The following is a 22,532-nucleotide window of genomic DNA, read 5'->3' as shown; positions in this document are numbered from 1 at the left end:
CTCAAAGAATCTTGAATTCTAGAAAGGGTGGCAGGAGTTTCTTGGCTTTTAAAACATGCAGAAGCTGTGATCTTAAATTACAGTAAACACAACTTAAGAGAGGGTTACTGAACTGCCTTTCCATTCTTTTAAAACCTCTTAGCATTTTCCTTCTTTCTTACAGTAGTAACTTGCTTCAAAGATATTATAAATATTTGTATATTTGTCTTAATTCCTCTTCCTGAATTGAAAATCCCTCAAAGGCTGGAACTGTGTTAGCTTAATCTTTTATTTCCAGAGGATAAACGAATTCCTTTGCAGATATTAGGCTTTTAAATTTTTTTTTTTTTTTTTTTTTGCTGACTGAAGTGCCTATAATGCTAACCTCTAATGATTTATTATTAATTAAAAATGACGTGTTTATTAATACGAAAGTTTGGATGTCAGGTTTTGGTCAAGTGGTTTTTTTTTTTCTTATTATTCCTATAATTATTTTACTATAGAAAAATTAAACTGTACTTAACACAATGTCGAATGCTTAAAGATATTCCATTTTAGAGATTAAATTACAATTTAAATTTATTCGTGTTTCGTATCTTTCTAAGGAAATTAATTTAATTTTTGAGTGAGATTTTCTCACATGGGAGAATAGACTCAATACCTTTTAATATCTCTTTCATAGGTAGCTTCTGTGGATTTGCAAAAGCTAGACCCATTGGTTACTGACTTTGAAACTGTTGTCAGTTCATAAAGAGAACAATTACTTCTTTGGGAAGAACGATGATATCAGATAATATCCCTAATTCTTGTCAAGGCTAAAAGGAACCTAAATTTTCAGAATTGATGTAGATTTGAAAGAAAAATAACTCTATGCTGGATATAAGGGAGAAAATAAAACCATACAAATCTCTCAAAGATTTCAGAGGGAAACTATCCAAAAACCTGTCAGTACGATGACAAACTCATTCAAACAGAGATTGAAAAATATTAATTTTCTATATAAATTGTGAAGTAAGTATACTTGATAGGTGTATTCTTCTCTAATTTGTATGATTTTCAAAATGTACTAATATGAATTTCCTCTTGAGGGGTCATTAAGTGAGCCAGACTGAGTTATAGTTATGTAGCTTGAACAGGTGAAAAGTAAATTATTTGGAACTTTCACCTTCCTGGAGCAGGTTACTCATGGAAAATTGTTAACCAATATTCCCATTAGAGTTGCTAAGAAATGAAATGATGGGAAAATCAAATTGTAAGTAATCAAGTGCTCTGTGTCTCCATTTCCAAACTTCTAAAGCTATTTATAGCTGTGTAAAGGTATGATTTCAGCTCTTTGTGAGTATGGAATGTCCAGTTAGCTTAAACTCATATGATAGATGTGCCTCATGGATATCTAAAGGAGCCATCATGATATTCTTCTCCTTTATTTTTCCTGAAGGAGCCATTTATGATTTATTCACATATATTGCCCTATTCAAGGTATCAGACTTGAGAGGCTGGTAAGCAAAAGGTAGATTTTTGAAACACCAGTACATATGAAGCTTATACAATGATGGAAAATAATGAACGGAGTGATTTGTGATTTCATAAATGGTATATTATACAGTCAAATTTTCCAGCAAGATAAGATTCAGAGCTTTTGCCCAGAGATTTCTCCTCTTCTGTTACTCATAGTAGGTTATGCAAAGTTACCAGCATTCCAGAATCAAGATATTTAGAAAATGGATTTGGAGAATTATTAAATATAGTTGCAGCCAATCGCTTCTAAAACTTTATAGAGTGATTATTTTCTCTCCAGAAGCAAAACTCGACTCCTTAAGGAAGTGCTTTCTGATTAACAACATACATATTGCCTGCACTTAAAATCTTACTAATTCAATTCAACTGATGGAGAAGACCTTGCTGAATTATGGGACATTTAAATATGAATACATTTGGTACATTTTATTTGTTTCACCAGTAGTACTCAAGCAAATGTCCTGGAGGATTTGCTGGAAGAGATACAAGATAATTACGTATAACATTTTATGTACACATTGGGACCTTGAATTAAAACTGCTAGGTGAGGATCACAACCATAGCAGGTGAGGGTAGAAGATTTTTCAGACAGAGAGAATAAAAAGGGTAAGAGATAAAGTATAGTCAAAACAACTCACGGTCTAGGCAATCAGGCAGCTTCGAGGGGTCCAGAAGCTATATGATTTTTTTGCTACCATGAAATAATACTCGATGTATATTCAGTGTGCTTTGAAACAGAGAATACTATGACAGATGCTGCTTGGAAATTTTCAACTGATTCCTTAAAGTCGCTCTTTGAAAGAATAAAGCTGTGTTAAATACGTTTTTCTGTTTTGATTGAGGAAGAAAACATGTTCCTAATTCAATATGCTTGCACTTGATGTGATAGAAAGAAAATTGGATAGGAAAAATGAAACATGGCTGGAATTTTTTACCTTAACAATATTTTGACTCTTTGGGTCTCAGTTTCCTCATCTGCAAAATGAGGATGGTGAACAAAATTATACCTAGATTCTTTTCCAAATGCGCTGTTAACATGGTTATCTAATTTCGCAATACAAGATCAAAACACTGATAAATTGAGCAAATGGCCAATAAAAACTACATCAGTTATATTATCCAGAGCAGTTTTTCAAATGTAGTAGATATCCAATAATGGATCCTGAAATGAACTTAATGTATTCCAATTATCATTTATCAGGAAGAAATAAAATAGAACAGAAAGTAGAGTGCATGGCAATGTAAGGACAAATATTGTTTCTTGAAGCTTATATTGTGGTAGTTTACATATTATATATTCACGTGTGTGTGTACTGTATCATCGTATAAAATATATTTCTTATTCTTCAAAGACATCAACAATATTTGTAAGCCACTTATTTATAGTGTCTTTGTTTGGGCTAAGGAGAAAAGAGGCTTTTACTTACCAATAGTGGGGTCATGATAATCAGGGAACTGATGACTAATAAACTGCATTGTCATTGCTGAAAAAAAAATAAATTCAATTTAATAAATATCCATTCATTAATCAATCAGTTATTCACCAGTGTACTTCATTAGTCTTTTAATAGGTTATAGTGAGTGACTTATTTCTGTGAGTGTAATTATACTGCATGAACCACAAAATGATGATAATAAGAGAAAGTTCTAGAAGGAAAAATGTATCTAGAGTGAAAAATAATGCTAGATATTTCTCTGGAATATATATATCAAAATTTCAAGTGCATTTAAATAAAAATTACATCGGAGTAAAAATGAGAAGGCTCTTGACATAATGAGAATGTAAACTACCTGTAGGATCCTTCTTGGCTTTCTCTGGTTAAATAGTTGGTATTGGTTAGAAAGATCTTTTTACGAAAAGTCCTTTAGTAAAAGTCCTGAGACTTAACTTTAGTAAAAGACCTGGGACTTAACTTCCTCATGTTTAAAATAAAAAGATAATCCCTGAAGTCTCTAATAGTTAAAAAGGTACATGCTTATATGAAATTTTATCCTTAGCTTTCCACATTTAAAATTATGTAAGTCACTTTTATTTTGTCTAATCCATATTTTTAGAACCCTTTATTAATTTTCATTACTTTTTTTGGTATCTCCTCTAAATTCTCCACATTCTTCTATATCTATACCTTTGTAATACATTTGCAAGGTTTCTCTAGTAGAGTTTCCCCATATAAATTTTCATTATTGGGAGACAAGGGAATTCTGAAGTAAAGGAAAAAAACTAAAAAAAAAAAAAATCGTATATAATAGTTCTCTGTCTTTTTTTCTGTGTGTGTGTGTGTGTGTGTGTGTGTGTGTGTGTGTGTTTGTGTGTGTGTGTGTGAGAGAGACAGACTCTCTCCTTGACCAAACTTGAAAGAAGCTCCTCTCAGTCTTCTCACCTAGGCCTTGACCTTGGCCCCTGTCCTTGCCATGCCAGTTGTAGCAAGAATCCTGCTAAGTCAGTTTAGTGAGATTCTCTCACCTTTGATATCTGATCACCCTGTTTTTAAAAATTTTAATTAAATTTATTGGGTTAACTCTTGATATCTGATCACCATGGCCAATCTTCAACAAGAATCATTATAAATCCGTTTAGCAAGAATCCCCTCAGTCTTGATGTTTTTTCTTAAAAATTTCCTATCCACCAATGCCCACCCCCACTCCTTGACTCTAAATCCCCACTTTTCCTTGTATTTGGAATTGAGTACAATTTTACAATGAGTTCTCTTTTCCACCATTGCAATAATTACTGAATAAAATCTGTTGTTACCACTTTACTGTTTGGCTTTGGTTCCTACTAACAGTGTATACGTGCTTCAGCAAATGTTCAGAGCAAGGAAGACAGTTAAATTCAGCAAAACTGAACAAGGCACTAATCTATCCCTGTTGAGAAATACAAAGAAATGGACCTTGATTCAGTAAAATAGAATTTCTGTTTACACTTTAACACTGTTTACCTCCTGTCTTTGCACTGACAAAGAAGACTCCATATGAAAGTATTGCTCATTTGGGTTGTGTAGGGCAAGTTTTTGAAATGCAAACCAATATTCCTTACAGACAGCCTTAGGATTTAGAATATTTCAGGTAAACAAACTGAAAACAACATGTTTATTAAGTGGATATCAAGGAAAATTAGGAAAATGTTTGTCTTGCATTTTAAAATAGCAGTCTCCTCTATCTCTCAGTCCCTGGCTAGTTTACTCTCATAGAAGTCAGATGCCCGGCCTCCTAATGAACAATTGGCTTGACTAGTCAATCAACTAAATTCCAAAGACGCTCAGACTCATTAATTCGAAAAGTAAAATAAAGATATTTCCACTCTACCCCACTCAGAACAAGGAGATTTACACCTATTCACTAATGTGATTAAGAGCCTCACTATCCATCTTATGATAGTCAATTATTTAGGGTAAAATCTTAAAGATGTCTTTGGACACATCCCCTCTCATATCCTCCATCCAGTCACTATGAATTTTTATTGTTGCCTCCAAAATATTGTTCAAATGTGTCTCAATTATTTCTGAGGTTATTCTAGTTCAGTCATATTTCTTTTGAAAATCTCTATTGCAATAGGCTCAAAACTGATATCCTGTAGCTATTTCCTTTTCCTTCCATTAGAACTTTCACAATGGTACCAGAATCATCATTTAAAAGGGAACTATGTCATTCATATGTCAGTAACTATAAGGATAAAGACCATATTTGTTATGTCATGCTAGCATATGTGGTCCTTCATATGCCCATCATATCTGTTCAGTCTCAACTTTTACCACTATCCAGACAGCTACCTTGTGTTCTCAGACTTATTGAAGTACTTTCCATCCATGAGCACGCCTTTATGCTATAGCTTAGAATGGCCTTCACCTTCTTCATTTTGATATCATACTAACAAAGACTCTTATTGACCAAACTTTGGCTCCTCTGAACCCCCCTATAAACTAGGTCTTGACTTTTAACTTCCGTGTTCATCTCTCTTTCACTCAGTTTTAGGAAGAATACTCTTGTCAGTTTAGAATGAATTCTTCACACTAAATATCTGATCACTAGTGATATATAATCAAATTCCTCATTTCCCATCACCCCCTAGGTGACCTCTTTGGCTTACCTTCAGGAAATGTCCTATTAACTCGGTCTAACCAGAATCCTTCCTACTCCTGTCGTTTCCTCTTAGTAATTTTCCATCTCCTGACCACTACCCTTCTCCAGGGCTATGAATCCCCACTTGTCCCTACTGTATTTGGAATTGAGACCAATTCTAAAATGAGGTCTCTTTCCTCTATTGCAATAGTTTTTTAATAAAATCTATATTTATTGCTTTAATTACTGTCTGTCTCTGGTTTTCTTTTACAATGCTAATAATGATCCATCTATCTGTACAAATGTCACACCATTCAATCAACACATTTAAATTCTTCGTCTTTCAGGTGCCAGTCATGGAAGTTACCAAGAAGTGTTAGAAAACATTGTGTATAATTATGAGCTAGGTTAATTACTATAAATCTAGGTAGGCATTTTGAAGGCACATAAAGTTTGGAATAAATTTAAGGAAAAACATATAAGCATTTTAAGAACTAATAGATGTATTTGATATTAAACTTCAAAATCACAGAATCAGTATTAGAAATAAATAAATCAGTCAAGGATTTACCTTGACATTTACTTATAAGAACATTTACTTATAAGAACACCTAGCATATATTTAGATGATGGAGTTTGTGCTTTAATGAAAACCTGCTGGTTATTGTAGAATTGAAAAAGCTTTTGAATTCTTAAATAATCTGATCTACCACTGAGACAGAACCAAGGGAGAGAGGGCTAGCTGAGCTTTGCCCCAGAACTTCAAAAGATAATTTTAGAAAGATCGATTTGTAAAAGTTTATTTTGTGTTTTACAAGGTGAATGCCTGATAGGACATCTTAAAGCCATTTACCTGTGCAGAGATAATATGTAAAACAATTTTTGAAGAATTTCTCCTGAATACCTATCAAGTTCAATGTTGAAGATAAGCAATCTACTAAATACTTATCGATTATACTGGGACTAAATTTTATTCATTTTACAATGTACAGGTTTACCTCCTCAAAATTTTGGGATCCTATTTTCCTTTGCCAAAAAGCCATTTTGTGAGAAAATCAATCACAGTTCCTTCTCTCTTTTCAGAGATTTTATTTGCATTGACTAATATCTTAATACATTGGTTTTTAAGGCTCTAATGAAATTGAAGATCTATGTCTCCTTCCCCAAAGTACATTTACATATGTACATAAAATGAGAAATCCATAATATTCACTTCAGATATTTATTTCTTATTATGTACATTTTTTTTAAAGAAAAGATTCCTTTGAAAAGAGGCACACAACGTTCCTAATACTTGAATGTGAACAAGCTCAATGGATTGAGTTGACAAAACCACCTAGCAAACCTGACGAATCTGTATTCAGTATATTCAGGAAAGATGTAGGAAAGCAGGGCAAGATAGTATTAGAAATAAATTTTACATATTTTATCCTAGAGCTTACCCTGGCTGTGGGTTTGCTGTTCTGTAAAAGATAACAAGAGTGATCTTGGAAAATTTTGAACAGGAGCCATCTCACATTGAGGCCAGGATAACTTTTACATACACTTTAGAAAATCTGCTAAGTCAGCAGTTTCAGAGCATTTTTTTCAGGGTTTATCAGAAGTTGTAGTCTTTCAATAATGGAAGAGTCTGTATGTATGTATGTAGTTGAGATAGCTAAGAAATGTTCTGCAAAGTACTGAACCTCTGATTGCTATAAGAATGGATTTATTACATTCAGAGTCACTCAGAGTCAAAATCATTGCCAACGTACATTTAGCAGTTCTTGTCTGAGACTATAAAACTGAACTCAGAAGGAGTTTGTGGATATTAGCTAGGAAAAAGAATGCTGAGTAAGGAATGGGATGATGGGAGGCAAGCACAAGAATTTATTGGATCTCATGAAGTATCTTAGAGCCCTTAGTCAAAATAGAATTGTGTATATGAATCTGGCAAACACCAGTTTTTGACCACTGAATCTTTCTATCAAAATGAACCATTAGGGTAATTACCATTTGTTTTTATGAAAGCTGTTGATTTTCATGTTAATCTTAAACTCTTTTACCTTGCTAAAGTATTTTATTATTTGAGTTATTTTATCATGGTATCTAGGAGTTTCTATCACATCACTTACAAATAGAAATAGTTTCCAATTTTTATTTTTATAATTTATCTTGCATGTATTCATTGATTAATTCATTCAAGATAATATTAAATAGAGCAGGTAATTATCATCTTTGGTTTTCTTCTTGACCTTAGTGGGGATAAATTTTATTTTTCACAGTAAGGTACTAGCATTAGTATTGTGATATATTGACATAATTCATGATATTATGGAAGTAGTCAAACATTTTTGCTTTTCTGAAACCTTCAATAAGAAATAGGAGTTGTATTATTCAAAAGCTTTTTCAGTATAATGGAGATAATCATGTGATTCTTCTCCTGAGAACCATTAATATGATGAAATATTAATAGACATCCTCATTTCAAACCAAACTCACATTCTAGGATTGAAATCTGTTTGTCATGATGTCTTATTTTTTAATAAGGTATTAGAATCTGCTAATAATTTTTAAAAATTTTCAAAATCAGATTATTATCCATAAGCAATATGTGTGTGCAGTTTTCTCTTTTATGTCATCTCCATCAAGATTAGGTATCAAGTATCAATCCTGTTCTTTCATTATAAAATAATTTAGGAAATTTTTCATTTATTTTCTATGCTCTGAAATAATTTATATAGCGTTGGAACTACATGGTCTTTAGAGGTTTGGTAGAGACCTTTTCTTATTTTATTATTAATTTCAGTTTTATTGCCTTGTGATCAGAGAGCATTATTTCTAATATCTTCACTTTATGTAATTTACTGATATTTTTGGTGTTTTAATATAGAATTAATGTGTTTGGTAAAATAAAGTATATTGATAAGAAGGTGATACTTGATACATGTGTTGATAAGATTTACTTTATTGATTGTATTTTTACTCTTTCATATCCTGATCTTTTGTCTGTTCTCAGTCTTGTTTTGAGAATGGTGTTTAAACTCATCAGTTATAAAAATGGCTGTGTTATTTGGTGCATAAATATTTTTAACACTATTATTTTCATTGTGGTTTATGACTTTTATTATTTAAAAGTGTCTTTCTTCATCTAATTATTATTATTATTTTTTGACTGATATCAAGATGGTTATTGCTGCTTTATTTTTGTTTTTATTTGTTTGGTTTATCTTTTCTTATGCTTTTGCTTTTACCATTTTAGATCATTGTATTTTAGGTGAGTCTATTGTCTATTACATAGTGTTGAATTTTGTTTAAGAGCTTGAAAACTATTTTCTTTTAATGGACAAGTTAAGTTCATTCACCTCTACCTACTCTTACATTTCTCCATGTCTTTTCATGGCTTAATAGCTTTATTATTATTACTATTATTTTAGCTTTGAATAATATTCCATTGTCTGGATGTACTACAGGTTAATTATCCATCAATCTACTGCAGGACATCTTTGTTGCTTGCAAGTTTTGGCAATTATGAACAAAGCCGCTATAAACTTCTATGTGCAGGTTTTTGTGTGGATATGTTTTCAACTCCTTTGGGTAGATACCAAAGAGTATGATTGCTGGATATGTTTATATCAGAGACGTTTCTTTCTGTAAGAAATCACCAAACTATCTTCCAGAGTGGCTGCACCACTTTGCATTCCCACCAGCAAAACTTCATTCATTTGAATTTTAAGCTCCACATCCTTGTCAGAATTTGGTGGTGTCAGCATTCTGGATTTTGGTCATTCTAATAGGTGTATAATGGTGTCTTGTTTTAATTTGCATTTCCCTGGTGACAAATGGTGTAGGGAATCATTCTACATGCTTATTTGCCACTTGTATATTTTCTTTGGTAAGGGATCTGTTAAGATCTTTGGCCCAGTTTTTAATCACGTTGTTTGTTTTCTTATTGTTGAGTTTTATGCAATCTTTGTATATTTTGGATAACAGTCTTTTATCAGATGTGTCTTTTGTAAATAGTTTCTCCTAATTTGTGCCTTGTCTTCTAATTCTCTTTATATTGTCTTTGGCAGAGCAGAAGTTTTTTAATTTTAATAAAGTACAGCTTATTATTTTAATTCATGAATTGTGCCTTTGGTATTTTATCTAAAAAAGCATTGCTATACCCAAGTTTCTCTAGGTTGTCTCGGTGTTATCTTCTACGAGTTTTATAGGTTTGAATTTTACATTTAGGCCTATTATACATTTTGAATTCATTTTTTTTTTTACCTGTATAAGGTCTGTCTCAAGATTCATTTTTTTATGTGAATATGCAGTTGTTCCAGCACTATTTGTTAAAGTAGTATCTTTGCTCTTTTGTATTGCCATTACTCCTTTGCCAGAGATCAGTTGAGTATATTTGTGACACTTTATTTCTGGGCTCTCTATTCTGTTTCATTGATATGTTTGTCTGTTATTTCACCAATATTACACTATCTTGATTATTGTAGCTTTATTGTAAGCCTTAAAGTCATGTAGCATCAGTCCTCCAACTTTGTTCTTCTCCTTCAATATTGTGTTGACACCTATGGGTCATTTGCCTCTCCATATAAACTTTATATCAGTTTGTTGATACCCATATAACTTGCTGTGGTTTAGATTGGAATTGCACTGAACGTATAGATTAATTTGGGAGTAACTGACATCTTGACAATATTGAGTATTCTTATTCATAAACATGGAACATCTCTCCATTTATTTAATTCTTCTTTGAATTAATTTTTTAGAGTATTATAGTCTTCCTTATAGAACGGGTCTTGGTGAACACACAGTAATTTCTAGCATATGGGGGAAAAGGACAGTCAGAGGAAATATGAAAATGTCAAATGAAGGAAAATAAAATATCACTCTCCCACCTCCAAAATCATTCTCTGGAAAACTAAATTGGATTTTAATGTTATTCTTTTCCTTACTAATTACCTTGAAGGAGGTATCTAGACTTTTTAAATAAAGCATCTTTTAATTTCTGCTGAGTACCTCAAAAATAAGTAAAAGAGATAACATTTGTTTAAATTTTTTAGGTTATAGCAACCTACATGGTGAAAATACATGTATAATTTTATAGATTTAAAAATTTATTATCTATCTGAGAATATGTCTGAAATGATGGGCTAAGTGTTTATGTGTGTGTGTGTGTGTGTTTTCCAGGTGAACCCTGTGGCCATCATAAAAAATCTGAGATAAGAAATAGCTATAGGAGGTTTGTCACACTTCGTGCACATAAATGCTTCTCCTTATGTCTACTTGCTTACGCTGGCTTTATGGATACAGAGACAGTGCTTAGTGCCTACACGTAGGAAAGACATTTAAAGATCAGAAAAGTAGAGTTATTCACTATAATCTTAACAAAAGTAATTAGGGATGATTTGATTGTCTTTTTGATTTCTTAAAGTATTACAGTTAGTGGATGACCCTTGTTAGCAAACAAAAATACTTTTTTATCTCCCTACAGAAATGGACATTTACTTAACATTAAGCTGCAGATAACATCAGGAAGTACCAGATGGATTTTATATCAAAGACCCTTTTTCTTTATTAGTGGCCACATCATTAATATATGTTATGTAAATGTAGTGCTTTCCCAGACCTTATAAAATATTCATTAAATGCATACAGTAAATAATGGGCAATTGCATCTTCAATGTTCATACAAAAGTAGTATTCAGAGATTAAATACAATCATTTTTTTAAGGCAAACCCATTTTGATTGGACTCTTCTTTTTCATCTATGTTTTTTATTTAAATTTCCATTTTATTATTCGGATATTCTGATAATTTACTATTTCATTTTAAAGTTTAATTTAAACCAACTGCTTCTTGTTTTGCATAATTTAGTATTAAATCATCAAATTTACCTATATGAAAAATCTGACAATATTATCTATCACCCTCCTTGGAATGTCAGTGGTATTTGCCCAAAGGCAGAGACTGTTGGTTATTAAGAAAAAAGTTATGGAAAGAAAAGGCATTTTATACAAAATTTTTAAAAGATTAAAATACTGCATAAAATCACACCACTTCATTGTTACTCTCCCTAACACCCGCTCCCTGCAAAAAAGAAAATGAATTTGATATTTATGGAAAGTACTAAACTGAAACATGCTGGAGAATGATATCATCTAATTACACAGAGATAGTGGTTGTCAAGTAATTGCCTTCCCTTTGGGACTTGAAGGCCTGTCAGTGGAGTAGAACAGATAAAATGGATGTCCAGTCACTTTGATTTATTCCTATTGCTTTCTTGTTGTGGTACCCTGAAAAAATTACTTAAACTTTCTGTGTCAGTTTTTTTTTTTGTCTGAAAAATAAGAGGAGTAAGGACAGACATCTTAAAGCCACATCCATATTTAGCATTCTATAATGCCTCTTTCTTCATCTCATTGTCCTCATCATCATCATCGCTAGTCCTTCACCCATTTAAGATTTGGTTCTGTTATCTCTATATTACTCACATGTGACCTCCTTTGGGAAATGTTTTTATTATTATTGTTATTATTTTTTACTACTGCATTTAAATTGAAACTCATTTCTCTTCACTAGGATTCCCTATTCCCCTTTCCTAGTATTCATTCATTCATCCATTTATTCATTCATTTACCTATTCAAAAATATTTATTAGGTGCTTGGGACACACCAGTGAACAAAATGGACCTCTGCCCTTTAGGGGCTTACATTCTAGAAGATGTTGGGAATTGAGAGAGAAACAAAAAATAAAAATGGACATATATTTGCATATATTTAAGAGTAGGTTAGAAGGTAACAATTACTATGAAAAAATAAAATTATTATAGGATCATTATTAAAATATAAAAAAATGTTACATTAGGATGAACTTCCTTGGAAAAAAGCTTAATGAATATACAATTTCCAGGAAGAATAGTAACAAATTTTCCCCATTTTCCACTTTTAAAGAACTTGTTTATATAGGTTTTATTTTCATTTTGTATTTGTATTTATTTTCTTTTTTTAAATTAATTAATTTATTTTAATTAGTTTCAAGTACACAGTACCTTGGTTAGACATCTATATAGTTCATAAAACAAGCCCCACAATTGCTCCCTCCCTCCCCTGGCCCTCCACCTAGCCAACGTATTAATGCTAACCACATTTCCTATGCCGTGCTGCCCATCCCCATTACCGTCTATCAACTACTAATTTGTACTTCTTTAACTCTTCACCCTATTCTCCCAGCCTCCACCCCCTTCCCCTCTGTCCATCACCAAATTGTCCACTATATTTGTGAGTCTGTTTTTGATTAGTTTGTTATTTTTGTTCCTTAGATTCTGCATATAAGTGAAATTATATGGTATTTATCTTTGTCTGACTTATTTCACAAGTAGTATTAGATAACTGTCTTTTATATCCCAATTAATATATTTATAAGGAAATATAACATTTTTATTTACAACATCATTATCTAAAATAAGCTTTGAATTCTATCCTTTAAAAGAATTTAAATTTAGGATGAAATTTTTAGATATCAATTTTAACATATATAAGTTGGGTACCTAACATTTCGAAATTCCTTTAAGGAGCAACTTAACAAAAAAAATTTTTAAATCCATGCATTAACTTGATCTGGGTTATAGATCTATCAAGGAAACAAATTGGTAGGGGTCATAGTACTCCGCAGCCAGACACTTTCCGTTGTGCTAATTGCTTCTTAGTAATTCCTCTCTCTTAACTGAAAATTTGTACTCTCTCAGGAGTGGACCATTGATGCTTGCTGAATAATAGCATAGATATGTGAGAAATGTTTGTTTTTTGAATGTACAAATAAATGAATAAATCTTAAATTATCTTTCGACTTACAGTTAAACTCAGGTGAATAGTTCTTAGTTCTTTTATTTTTTGTCGATAGTTCTTTTTCTACCAGCACTCACATTTACAAACATTTTCTAAGATATATTGAGTTAAGGGTCAGAAACAGTCTCATGGAAAGGTGAAGGGATTCAGAAGTACAAATTGGCAGTTACAAAATAGTCATAGGGATGTAAAGTACAGCATAGGGAATATAGTCAATAATATTGTAATAAATATGTATTGTGTCACATTGGTGCTAGATTTATCAGGGGATCACTTCCTAAGTTATATAAATGTTTAACCACTATGCTGTACACTTGAAACTAATATACTATTGCATGTCAATTATAATTGAAAAAAAAACAATAACAACAACATAAAACCAGCCTCATGAGAAGCCATAGTATGGACTATTTCCCAAAGAGGGTACCTCACCCTGCCGAGAGACTCAAGTCAGATGAGGTGGCTGCCAACCTGGAATACCCCCAAATAAGAATGATAAAATCCTTTTAAACTCAAGATAATAGGACAGTACTAAAAACAGTGGTAGAACTGGATCTTCATGGAGTTTGGCAAAGACAGCCAGAGACCCCTCCTTAATTCTCTTTGAAGCTTTTGGTACTAAAGAGGTTGAACTTTAGGGTAGACTAAAAAGAATACTGAATCAGAAATTAGGTTAGAAAAATCTTAATCTCCACTCTAATGCTTAATCTCTACTTAATCTCCACTCTAATCTCCACTCTAACTAATACGTTTCTAACATGAATGGAGGACTCCTTTGTTTTCTCTATGGATACTACAGATTCTAAATTTCTATAAAATTGACATTTAGAAAGAAGAATCCAACAATGGTGGTTTGGTGCCTTCTAAATTAAAAAGCATAATTCAACGTATTTATATCAGGATACATGAAGCTCAGTAACCCAGGCAAATGTCAAACCTATGCCTCCAAGAGTTGGCTCTCTCCACAGATTATTATTTTCTTAGAAGAGAAACATCATGAGGGTATAGGATGGGGAAGGGGTTGACATTTGGGAGTTCAGAGGCAGATTAGGAAATGGCACTGTTTGGGGGAACAATGTTAAACTAGGAAGTTAGATAGGAGAGACGACCCTGGAAGTTCTCTGTTTTGCTGATGGATTTCCCTTCCCCCATAATGCTCTTTCTCCTTCACTTCCTTTTCTCCTCCTTCCCCCATAAACCCTCTGCTAACAGAAAGAAATGGTGCTTTCCAGGACATTAAAAATTCTATTCATCTTCACTGAGTGATTTTCAAGGATGATTGATGGGACACAAAAAGAAATGATGGATATTAAAACTCAGTATTACCAGTCATTACTTATTTGCTCTATGCTGACAGTTTATTTTGTACTTAATGAAACAAAGAAGAAAAATAGACATTTTCACCAATCATTTCTCAAGTATTTTATCATTTAGGATAAACCCCATCTCTTTAGGTAAATGAAATACTGTTGAGGCCCTGCATACATGTACTAACATAGGTAAATATATCCTTCTCTTCTGTTCTACTCTTAGAATATAATAATTAATGGAGACAACTGTTGTAGTCTCATTCATGTGAATGGGTCATGGTAACCAGAAAGAGCCCCAAAGCGCTCAGATTTGTCATGGGAGTTACTATAGACATTAATATTTAGTCTATATCAGAATTTATATTCTTACTATTTGCCATAAGAATTTACTCTGTTTTGACACCCTGATCTAGCAGTGAAAGCATTTCCTGACATTTTATTATATTAGTAACTAACAGACAACATACATCTTGGTGCTGAAGGATTTTTTCTTTTATAGGTTCAGAAGATTTTCAAAGCATAAAGTACTTGTGAATGAAGTGTTACTATAATATTTGCATATTTCTTAAGCATTTTCCTTCACTTGATTAATCTTTATCTTATTTCTAAGAATTTCATAATACTCTTTGTACAATACTTTACCAATCTCTTTAGTAAAATATTCCTTTTGTTCATTGATTTTATTTCTAAGTTCATTAAACTTCCTGAGTTTTGTACACTTGAAACCTATATAATTTTATTAACCAATATCACCCCAATAAATGTAATAAAACAAACAAAAAAAACCCACAAAAAACATCATTAGCTTCTATCAAATTTTATAGTCCTTCATGATACAATAGATGCTTCAGCCAAGGAGAAAAGCTCTGAAAAGCAGAGATAAGACAAGCCCTGATCAAAGGCACACTATTTCCATGGCCCTCCTCAGATCATCTCTGTTTACATTAATAATACTAATAATTATAATAATTTTTATAATACTACATTTTTTAAGACATTTTGGTTCAAGTAATATTTTAAATTATCTGCTTCTTTTCACAACATGTATGAAATGACATAAATCTAAAGGCAAAGGGTAATAGCCTGGGAATCATAAGCAAGATTTAGAGCAATCCTGACAGGCTGGAATGCTGCAACGAAACCAGAAAGATGGAAGGTAACAACTTAATGTGAAAGTCTTGAATTTTAGTTCAAATAATCAATTTTACAATTACAAAAGTAGAGAATGAGTTGGACCTGATATGACATCTGTTCAAATGAGAAAAGACATGGGGGTGAGGATTAGGTCTATATAATTATCTGACACAAGATAAAATTTGAGCAAGATGCACAGTTTAGGGCAGATTGTGACTGTATTATTAAATTTCCAAATATCACTGGTCGGTTCTTTATATTAAATTTGTTATGACGACATGAACGAATCCACTGACCGGATCCAGCCCTCATGACAAACATGCTTCCTCCCCAACACAGCCTTGAGATGAGGTCTGCCTACAGCTGTGCCCCCTTTACTGGCCTCCAAATACTGGATAGGTCAAGGCGTTGGCAACTTGGAGACAGAACACACTGTACTGGCAGACAACACAGTGTTTCTTCCGTCAATGTTGACAGAACTGAATCGTGCTTATTCTGTCTAAGGCAGTGGCTCTCAAAATGTGGTCAAATAACCCCCAAGGGTTTGTGAGAACCTTTCACAGGGTTAATGAGGTCCTCTTTTTTCCAATTTCATACCTCTATGAAACTGAATTTTTTTTTCCTATACTCAACCAAAACAACTTATTGCAGCATATTGAACACAGAAGCAGACAAGAGACTCCAAATGTCTTTCAAGCTAGATATCTGTGGATATTTTAAAATATGTAAAACAATGCCATTCTCAATTTTTTGCCTTTTTTGGAAAATATAGATGTTTTAAATGTTGCTTGTATAACATTTTTTAAAAAATTAACGTTTATAATAACTTTTAATAAACAAGTTCGATTTTATAAAATTTCAGTTTTAATTTATAATATGTTACATATCAATACAAATAACTTATAGAGTTAAATGCTCTTTGTTTTCATGTGTGTAAAATGATCCCAAGACCAAAATGTTTGAGTACCACTTATCTAGGGCAAAACCTCAGCCTACTTGAAAGAACTATGATTATTCATACATCAATTAATAACATTTCAACAGCCTATAATTAAAGATAAAACAATATAAAAGCCCACTTGGTTAAGATAACAAAAAATAACTTCTGATCTCTGTTTTCCTTTTTTCTCATTTCCTTTTATTTTCTCTCTTTTCTTCTCTATGTTCCTATGTCATATATTCATGGCTACTATGCTTACATATTTAATTTTATACTTTTCACCTTTTCCTTTTCCCCTCACTCTCTCTTTCCATACCCAATTCTTTCACCCTGTCCTACCTTTCTTCCTTCCCAGAACCTGATGCTACCTTTTTTCTGCTTCACCACTGCTGTAACTGCACACGAATCAAATTACAAAGTTAAAAATAAAAGCTTTGTTTAATAAATTAAGTTTTAGTATATTTCTACCAAATCACTCCTTCTACTCTCCTCTCAAAATAGCTAAAATTAAAAATTTGTTGACATTCATGAAAACTCCCAAAATACCGAAAATAATTTTTGTTATACTTTACTGCGGTTTTTGAATTTTTTCCCTAGAAACATTTTTTAACATTCTTACAGAAACAAAGAGAAAATAAACTTAAAAGAAAATTACTTTATTTATAAACGAGGGAGTGAGGAATCTTCAAATGAGAAGAGTAGCTGAAATGAGAAGAAAAAGGAAGAAATTGCTGTGACAAAAGTACAAAACCAGGGGTCCTGAAAGAAGGCTTATGCCAGAGGGAGATTCTCAGCAATGAGCATGGCTAGAAAGTGTTGGACAATTTAACGGCAGATGCCAAATTTTTAAGTATGTTCTCACATTGTGTTGAAATTACACTCTGTTGTCTTTTCTCTTTACTAAAATTATTACATACAAAATCTTGAGGAAGGGAGAGTTTCTACTGTTTAGACCCGTCATGGGGTGAAAGGTGGCTGGTTATGCTAAATGAGGTAAGTAGACAGAGAAAATGATATCATTTATATGTGGAATCTTAAAAAAAAAAAAAAAGTCACACTTGTTAAAAACAAATAATATAAGGGTGGTTACTAGGGTAGGGGGTTAGTGGATAAGAGTGATGTTAAGAGTACAAACTTACAAGGAGTAGTAAATAAGCCATCATGATCCAATGCACAGTATAATGAATATAGACAACAATATTGCATATGATTATATAATGTGATAAATATAGCTACAGAGGCAATCATATTACAATACTGTTGGCTCTATGTATCCATGGTTTCTGCATCTGCATCAACCAACTGTGGATGGAAAATATTTTTTAAAAATGTTAAGTTGTTGCTGACCGGTGCCACATAGTTAGGCCTACTATGATTGTGTCTGTACTTAACATGTACAGACATTTTTTTTCCTTGTCATTATTCCTTAAACAGTACATTTCCATAGCCTTTACATTGCATTAGGTATTATAAGTAATCTAGAGATGATTCAAAGTATATCAGAGGAGGTACATAAACTATATGCAAATACTGTGCCATTTTATGTAAGGAATTTAAGTATCTGAGGATTTTGGTATCCATGTGGGGGAGTCCTGGAACCAATCCCTCATGGAAACTCAGGACAACTGTATATAAATGTATCAAAGCAACACTTAAATTTACACAATGTTATATGTCAAATAGATTCGATTTAAAAGAAAGACAATAGCAAGCTCAGGAGCTAAGAGCAAAACTTGAAGCCAAGTGAGATCAATGAAGCAGTTGCTGATGTGGATTGACTCAGGGATGTTTAAGTCCCTTTGGAATCACCAAAAGACAGGGGAAGTCATACTAACCTCTCCACAGTGTGTTATGCTGGGACTTGAATGATTCAATTGAGAGATTTCCTGAATTCTAATATAATTATTATATTATATTGTTTAGTGTTACCTTTACTACATATAAAGCTAGATTCAAAGCTACCTGGAATAAGGGACTCTGATTCCATATTGATAATATCCATTATCTAACATGACACTAAGAGTAGTAGGTATTCAGTAAAGACTGGTGACTGACTTGACACTGATATAAATAATACATACTAAATATTTTGAAACCAATAATTTAGAGATGGATGTTTAGATTGTATGATTATACCCAACTGTCAATCTAGTGAAATAGTTAAGGGAACAAGTATGAGAGAAGTAAGATATTTTCTGTATTTGTATCTCGACTCTGTACTTGTATGTTGTGACTTTGGGAGAGTTAGAAAATAATTTTTGTTTCTCAGTTGCCTCATTTATAAAGTAGAGCTAAATATAATACCTATTATTGGGTTGTTATGAAAGTAAGTGAAACAATACATATTAGGAACTCAATGACTAGGCAATTCTAAGCTGTCAATGAACATTATCAAGATTTTTAAAACTTTTATTTGGAATGATTTAGATGATTTCCCTTTCCAATATTGCATTGTATTCTCAGGGTCAAATAAGCTAAAATATGATGCTTTTGTAAACCACAACTCAAATATATTCATATGATGTTATTCCATCTATTGAAATATAATATTTCAATCAACTGGTATTTTGAGTTCATGAGCACATCTTGTTTGCTAGTCCTATTATCATGAGAATACCAATTGTTCATTAACTTTTTTTGTTGTTGAATTAATTAGTAGAAAAGATAATATAATCAAGATACTGATTTCTAAAATTATGCAACTACATACTGCAGGGAATTGAAAAAAAATGGTTTGATTCTAAAATACACACCCTACTTACTTGGTTAGGGTTGTTTTCTGTCATTTGCTCTCCTTAATATATAAATGGTAGCACTACTAGTTGTAGCACTCCAACTCTCTGGAATAAATGTAGTGAATCATGAAGAGGTACCTGGCAAACCATCACAGACATTCATGATGATAGCGAATCCTGGCATATGAAATCTCGAAAACAGCCTGAACTTCCTTTTTATAAACAATGACATGAAAGGAATCACCTGGAATTTGGCCAGGGTTTGATAAACAGATTATTTAGCAATGGTGTCAAGATATTTGAGTTCTCACAATGGCTAAAGCTAGCTCTAAATTAATTCAGACAAATTACAATAACAGTTCTAGTTTAATTTCCTTAACTAAGTCATGAGGGCTGTAATAGATATCATTTTTATTTTCTGTACTTTTATTTAACAAAAAATTGCACTATAGTTAGGTACTCTTAAGTTTTGGTACAGAGTTGAAATATCTTCAAGGAACTTACAGTTGAGTGATGCATACTAAATTATATGATAATTAATCATAGATTCTTATTTAGGCAAAGAAGAGAGGAGGTGAGTGATTATTTCTTTGAGAAGGTGGGGCAATCCTGAATCTTGAATAGTAAGCATATGTTAATAATACCCATAGGAAACTTCAAGGCAAAGGAAACAGCATGCTCAGAAGTCCCAAAAGGCAACATACTAAGTTCAGGAATTTCTGAGAATTCAGTATAGGTGGAGACCAGACGTGGAAGGGCCAGATAAGGATGGGGAAAGAAGTCAATGTCCTATTACCAAGGTCCCTTATGCCATGCTAAACATTTTAAATTTTCTCCTAAAAGCAGTAGATAATCATGAAAATGTTTTTAGAGAGAAGTGATATATTCAGAATGACATTTTGAAAACAAAATCCAGAATGGGGTCATATAGTAACCCTATTCTTAATTTTTTTGAGGAAACTCTATGCTGTTTTCCATAGTGGATATACTAATTTACATTCCCAGGAGCAGTGTTTGAGGGTTCCTTTTTCTCAACAACATCTCCAATACTTGTTATTACTTTTCTTGTTGATAATAGCCATTCTAACAGGTGTGAGGTGGTACCTCATTGTGGTTTTGATTTGCACCTTCCTTATAGCTAGTGAAGTTGAGCATCTTTTTATGTATCAGTTGGTCATTTGTATGTTTTCTTAGAAGAAGTGTCTGTTCAGGTCCTCTGCCCATTTTTCAATTGGATTGTTTTTCTTGTTGTTTTGGAGCTGGATGAATTCTTTATATATTTTGGATATTAACCCATTAATATAGGTGTTGTTTGCAAATATCTTCTCCCATTCATTTGATTGCATTTTTGTTTCATTGATGCTTTCTTTTGCTGTACAGAAGTTTTTAGTTTGATATAGACCCATTCACTTATTTTTGCTTTTACTTCTCTTGCCTTTGAGTTCAAATTCATAAAATCCTCTCTAAGACCAAGGTAAAAATTTGAAAACATTTATTCAAAAAGATAATATGTATCCATATGTTCACTGCAGCATTATTCACAGTGGCCAAGACATGGAAACAACCTAAGTGCCCTACAGTAGATGACTGGATAAAGATATGGTACATATATATAATGGAATACTACTTGGCCATAAGATAAAATACTGCCATTTGTGTCAACATGGATGGATCTTAAGATAGGGCTAAGTGAAATAAGCCAGGCAGAAAAAGTCAAGAACCATATGATTTTACTCATATGTGGGATATGAAACTAAAAGCAACAAATAGACAAATAGGAAAAAAAAAACACAAAAAAAATTTATAGACACTGACAACAATTTAGTGATTACCAGAGGGAAAAAGATTGGAGGGAGGTAGCACTATGGGTAAAGGGTGTCAAATATATGGTGACAGAAGATTTGACTTTAGATGGTGAACACACAATGCAATATACAGATAATGTATTATAGAATTGTACACTTGAAACCTATGTAATTTTATTAACTGATGTCACCCCAATACATTTAATAATTTCTTTTTTAAAAAAAGAAAACAAAATCCACTGGCAGAAATGAAACAATAGATATGGAGTGGCAATAGATACTGTGTGCAGGGAGACTGCTGTGGGAAAGCTAGGTAAGAAAAAATGAAGGCTTGACATAAGATTTCAGCAGCAGAGGTTTGAGAAATGAACAGAATTGGTAAATATCACGGAAAAAATTTGCATGAATTATAGACCAATTAAATGTATGTGGAAGAGAGTTATTTTTTCTGGGTGGATGGGGTGATGCCCTTTGCTAATAGAACATAGTAGTGGGAACAGGTTGAAAAAGATAATGTATTTCCATATAGGATAGGTTCAATTTAAGGTTCCTGTGGGCTTATAGTGGAAGGCATCCATCAAATAGGAAAGTTATTAACCCACAAAATAGGAAATAAGAAATGCCTAAAGAAATGTACAATTTTTTAAATTTTTACCATAGTTTAGAATACTCCTCAATCATCTTTTTCCAGATGAAATTTGTACTTTTCCAAGCTAGAGCTTCCCTTAGCTTCCTGTGTTTTCCACTCGCTGTCTTTCTGTGTGGTTTCTGAGATTATCACAAGACTGCTGAGATCCTGCATGACATAGAACATACACGGTACCCAGGGCTCTATCAAGGATTTATAAGCCAAGTATTGCCACATAATAGCTTCCTGGACAATGACACTCTTCGCTCATGAATTTATCTTAAGGTTTTCTCTTTTCACTGCCATTATCCTTCTATTAAAAACTGGCTAATAAGTAACAATCATGTTTTTTCCCTTCTCCCATCAACCTTTAATTATTGCATTAACTTTTTCTATACATATAATTAAAAAGTTATATAGTAGCATTGATATATGTGAAAAATATATGAACCTAAATCATTAAAAATATGGATGCTCTAAGAAATTTAATTAGGATTATGTAAAGAATAAAGAGCTATGTATGGGAATGATTTATTAACTAGACATATTTGTATCTATTATAATACCCATGGTGAGTCATATAATGTAAAATCTAAT

At 32.4% G+C, this 22,532-nt stretch overlaps 1 protein-coding gene across 1 annotated transcript in view; it reads right to left on the bottom strand.

The window, feature by feature from the left end:
• The window catches only part of RIT2 (Ras like without CAAX 2), a 317,797-nt gene that overhangs the window by 244,246 nt on the left and 51,019 nt on the right, over positions 1-22,532 (bottom strand). Inside the window, exon 2 of the mRNA XM_011361268.1 lies at positions 2,925-2,981. Coding sequence (XP_011359570.1) covers positions 2,925-2,981 — 57 coding nt within the window. The remainder of the gene's footprint in view (positions 1-2,924; positions 2,982-22,532) is intronic.

This window comes from Pteropus vampyrus, unplaced genomic scaffold (genome assembly GCF_000151845.1).
Source record: "Pteropus vampyrus isolate Shadow unplaced genomic scaffold, Pvam_2.0 Scaffold3, whole genome shotgun sequence".
NCBI lineage: Eukaryota > Metazoa > Chordata > Mammalia > Chiroptera > Pteropodidae > Pteropus > Pteropus vampyrus.
This window is presented reverse-complemented; position numbering and strand designations above follow the sequence as displayed.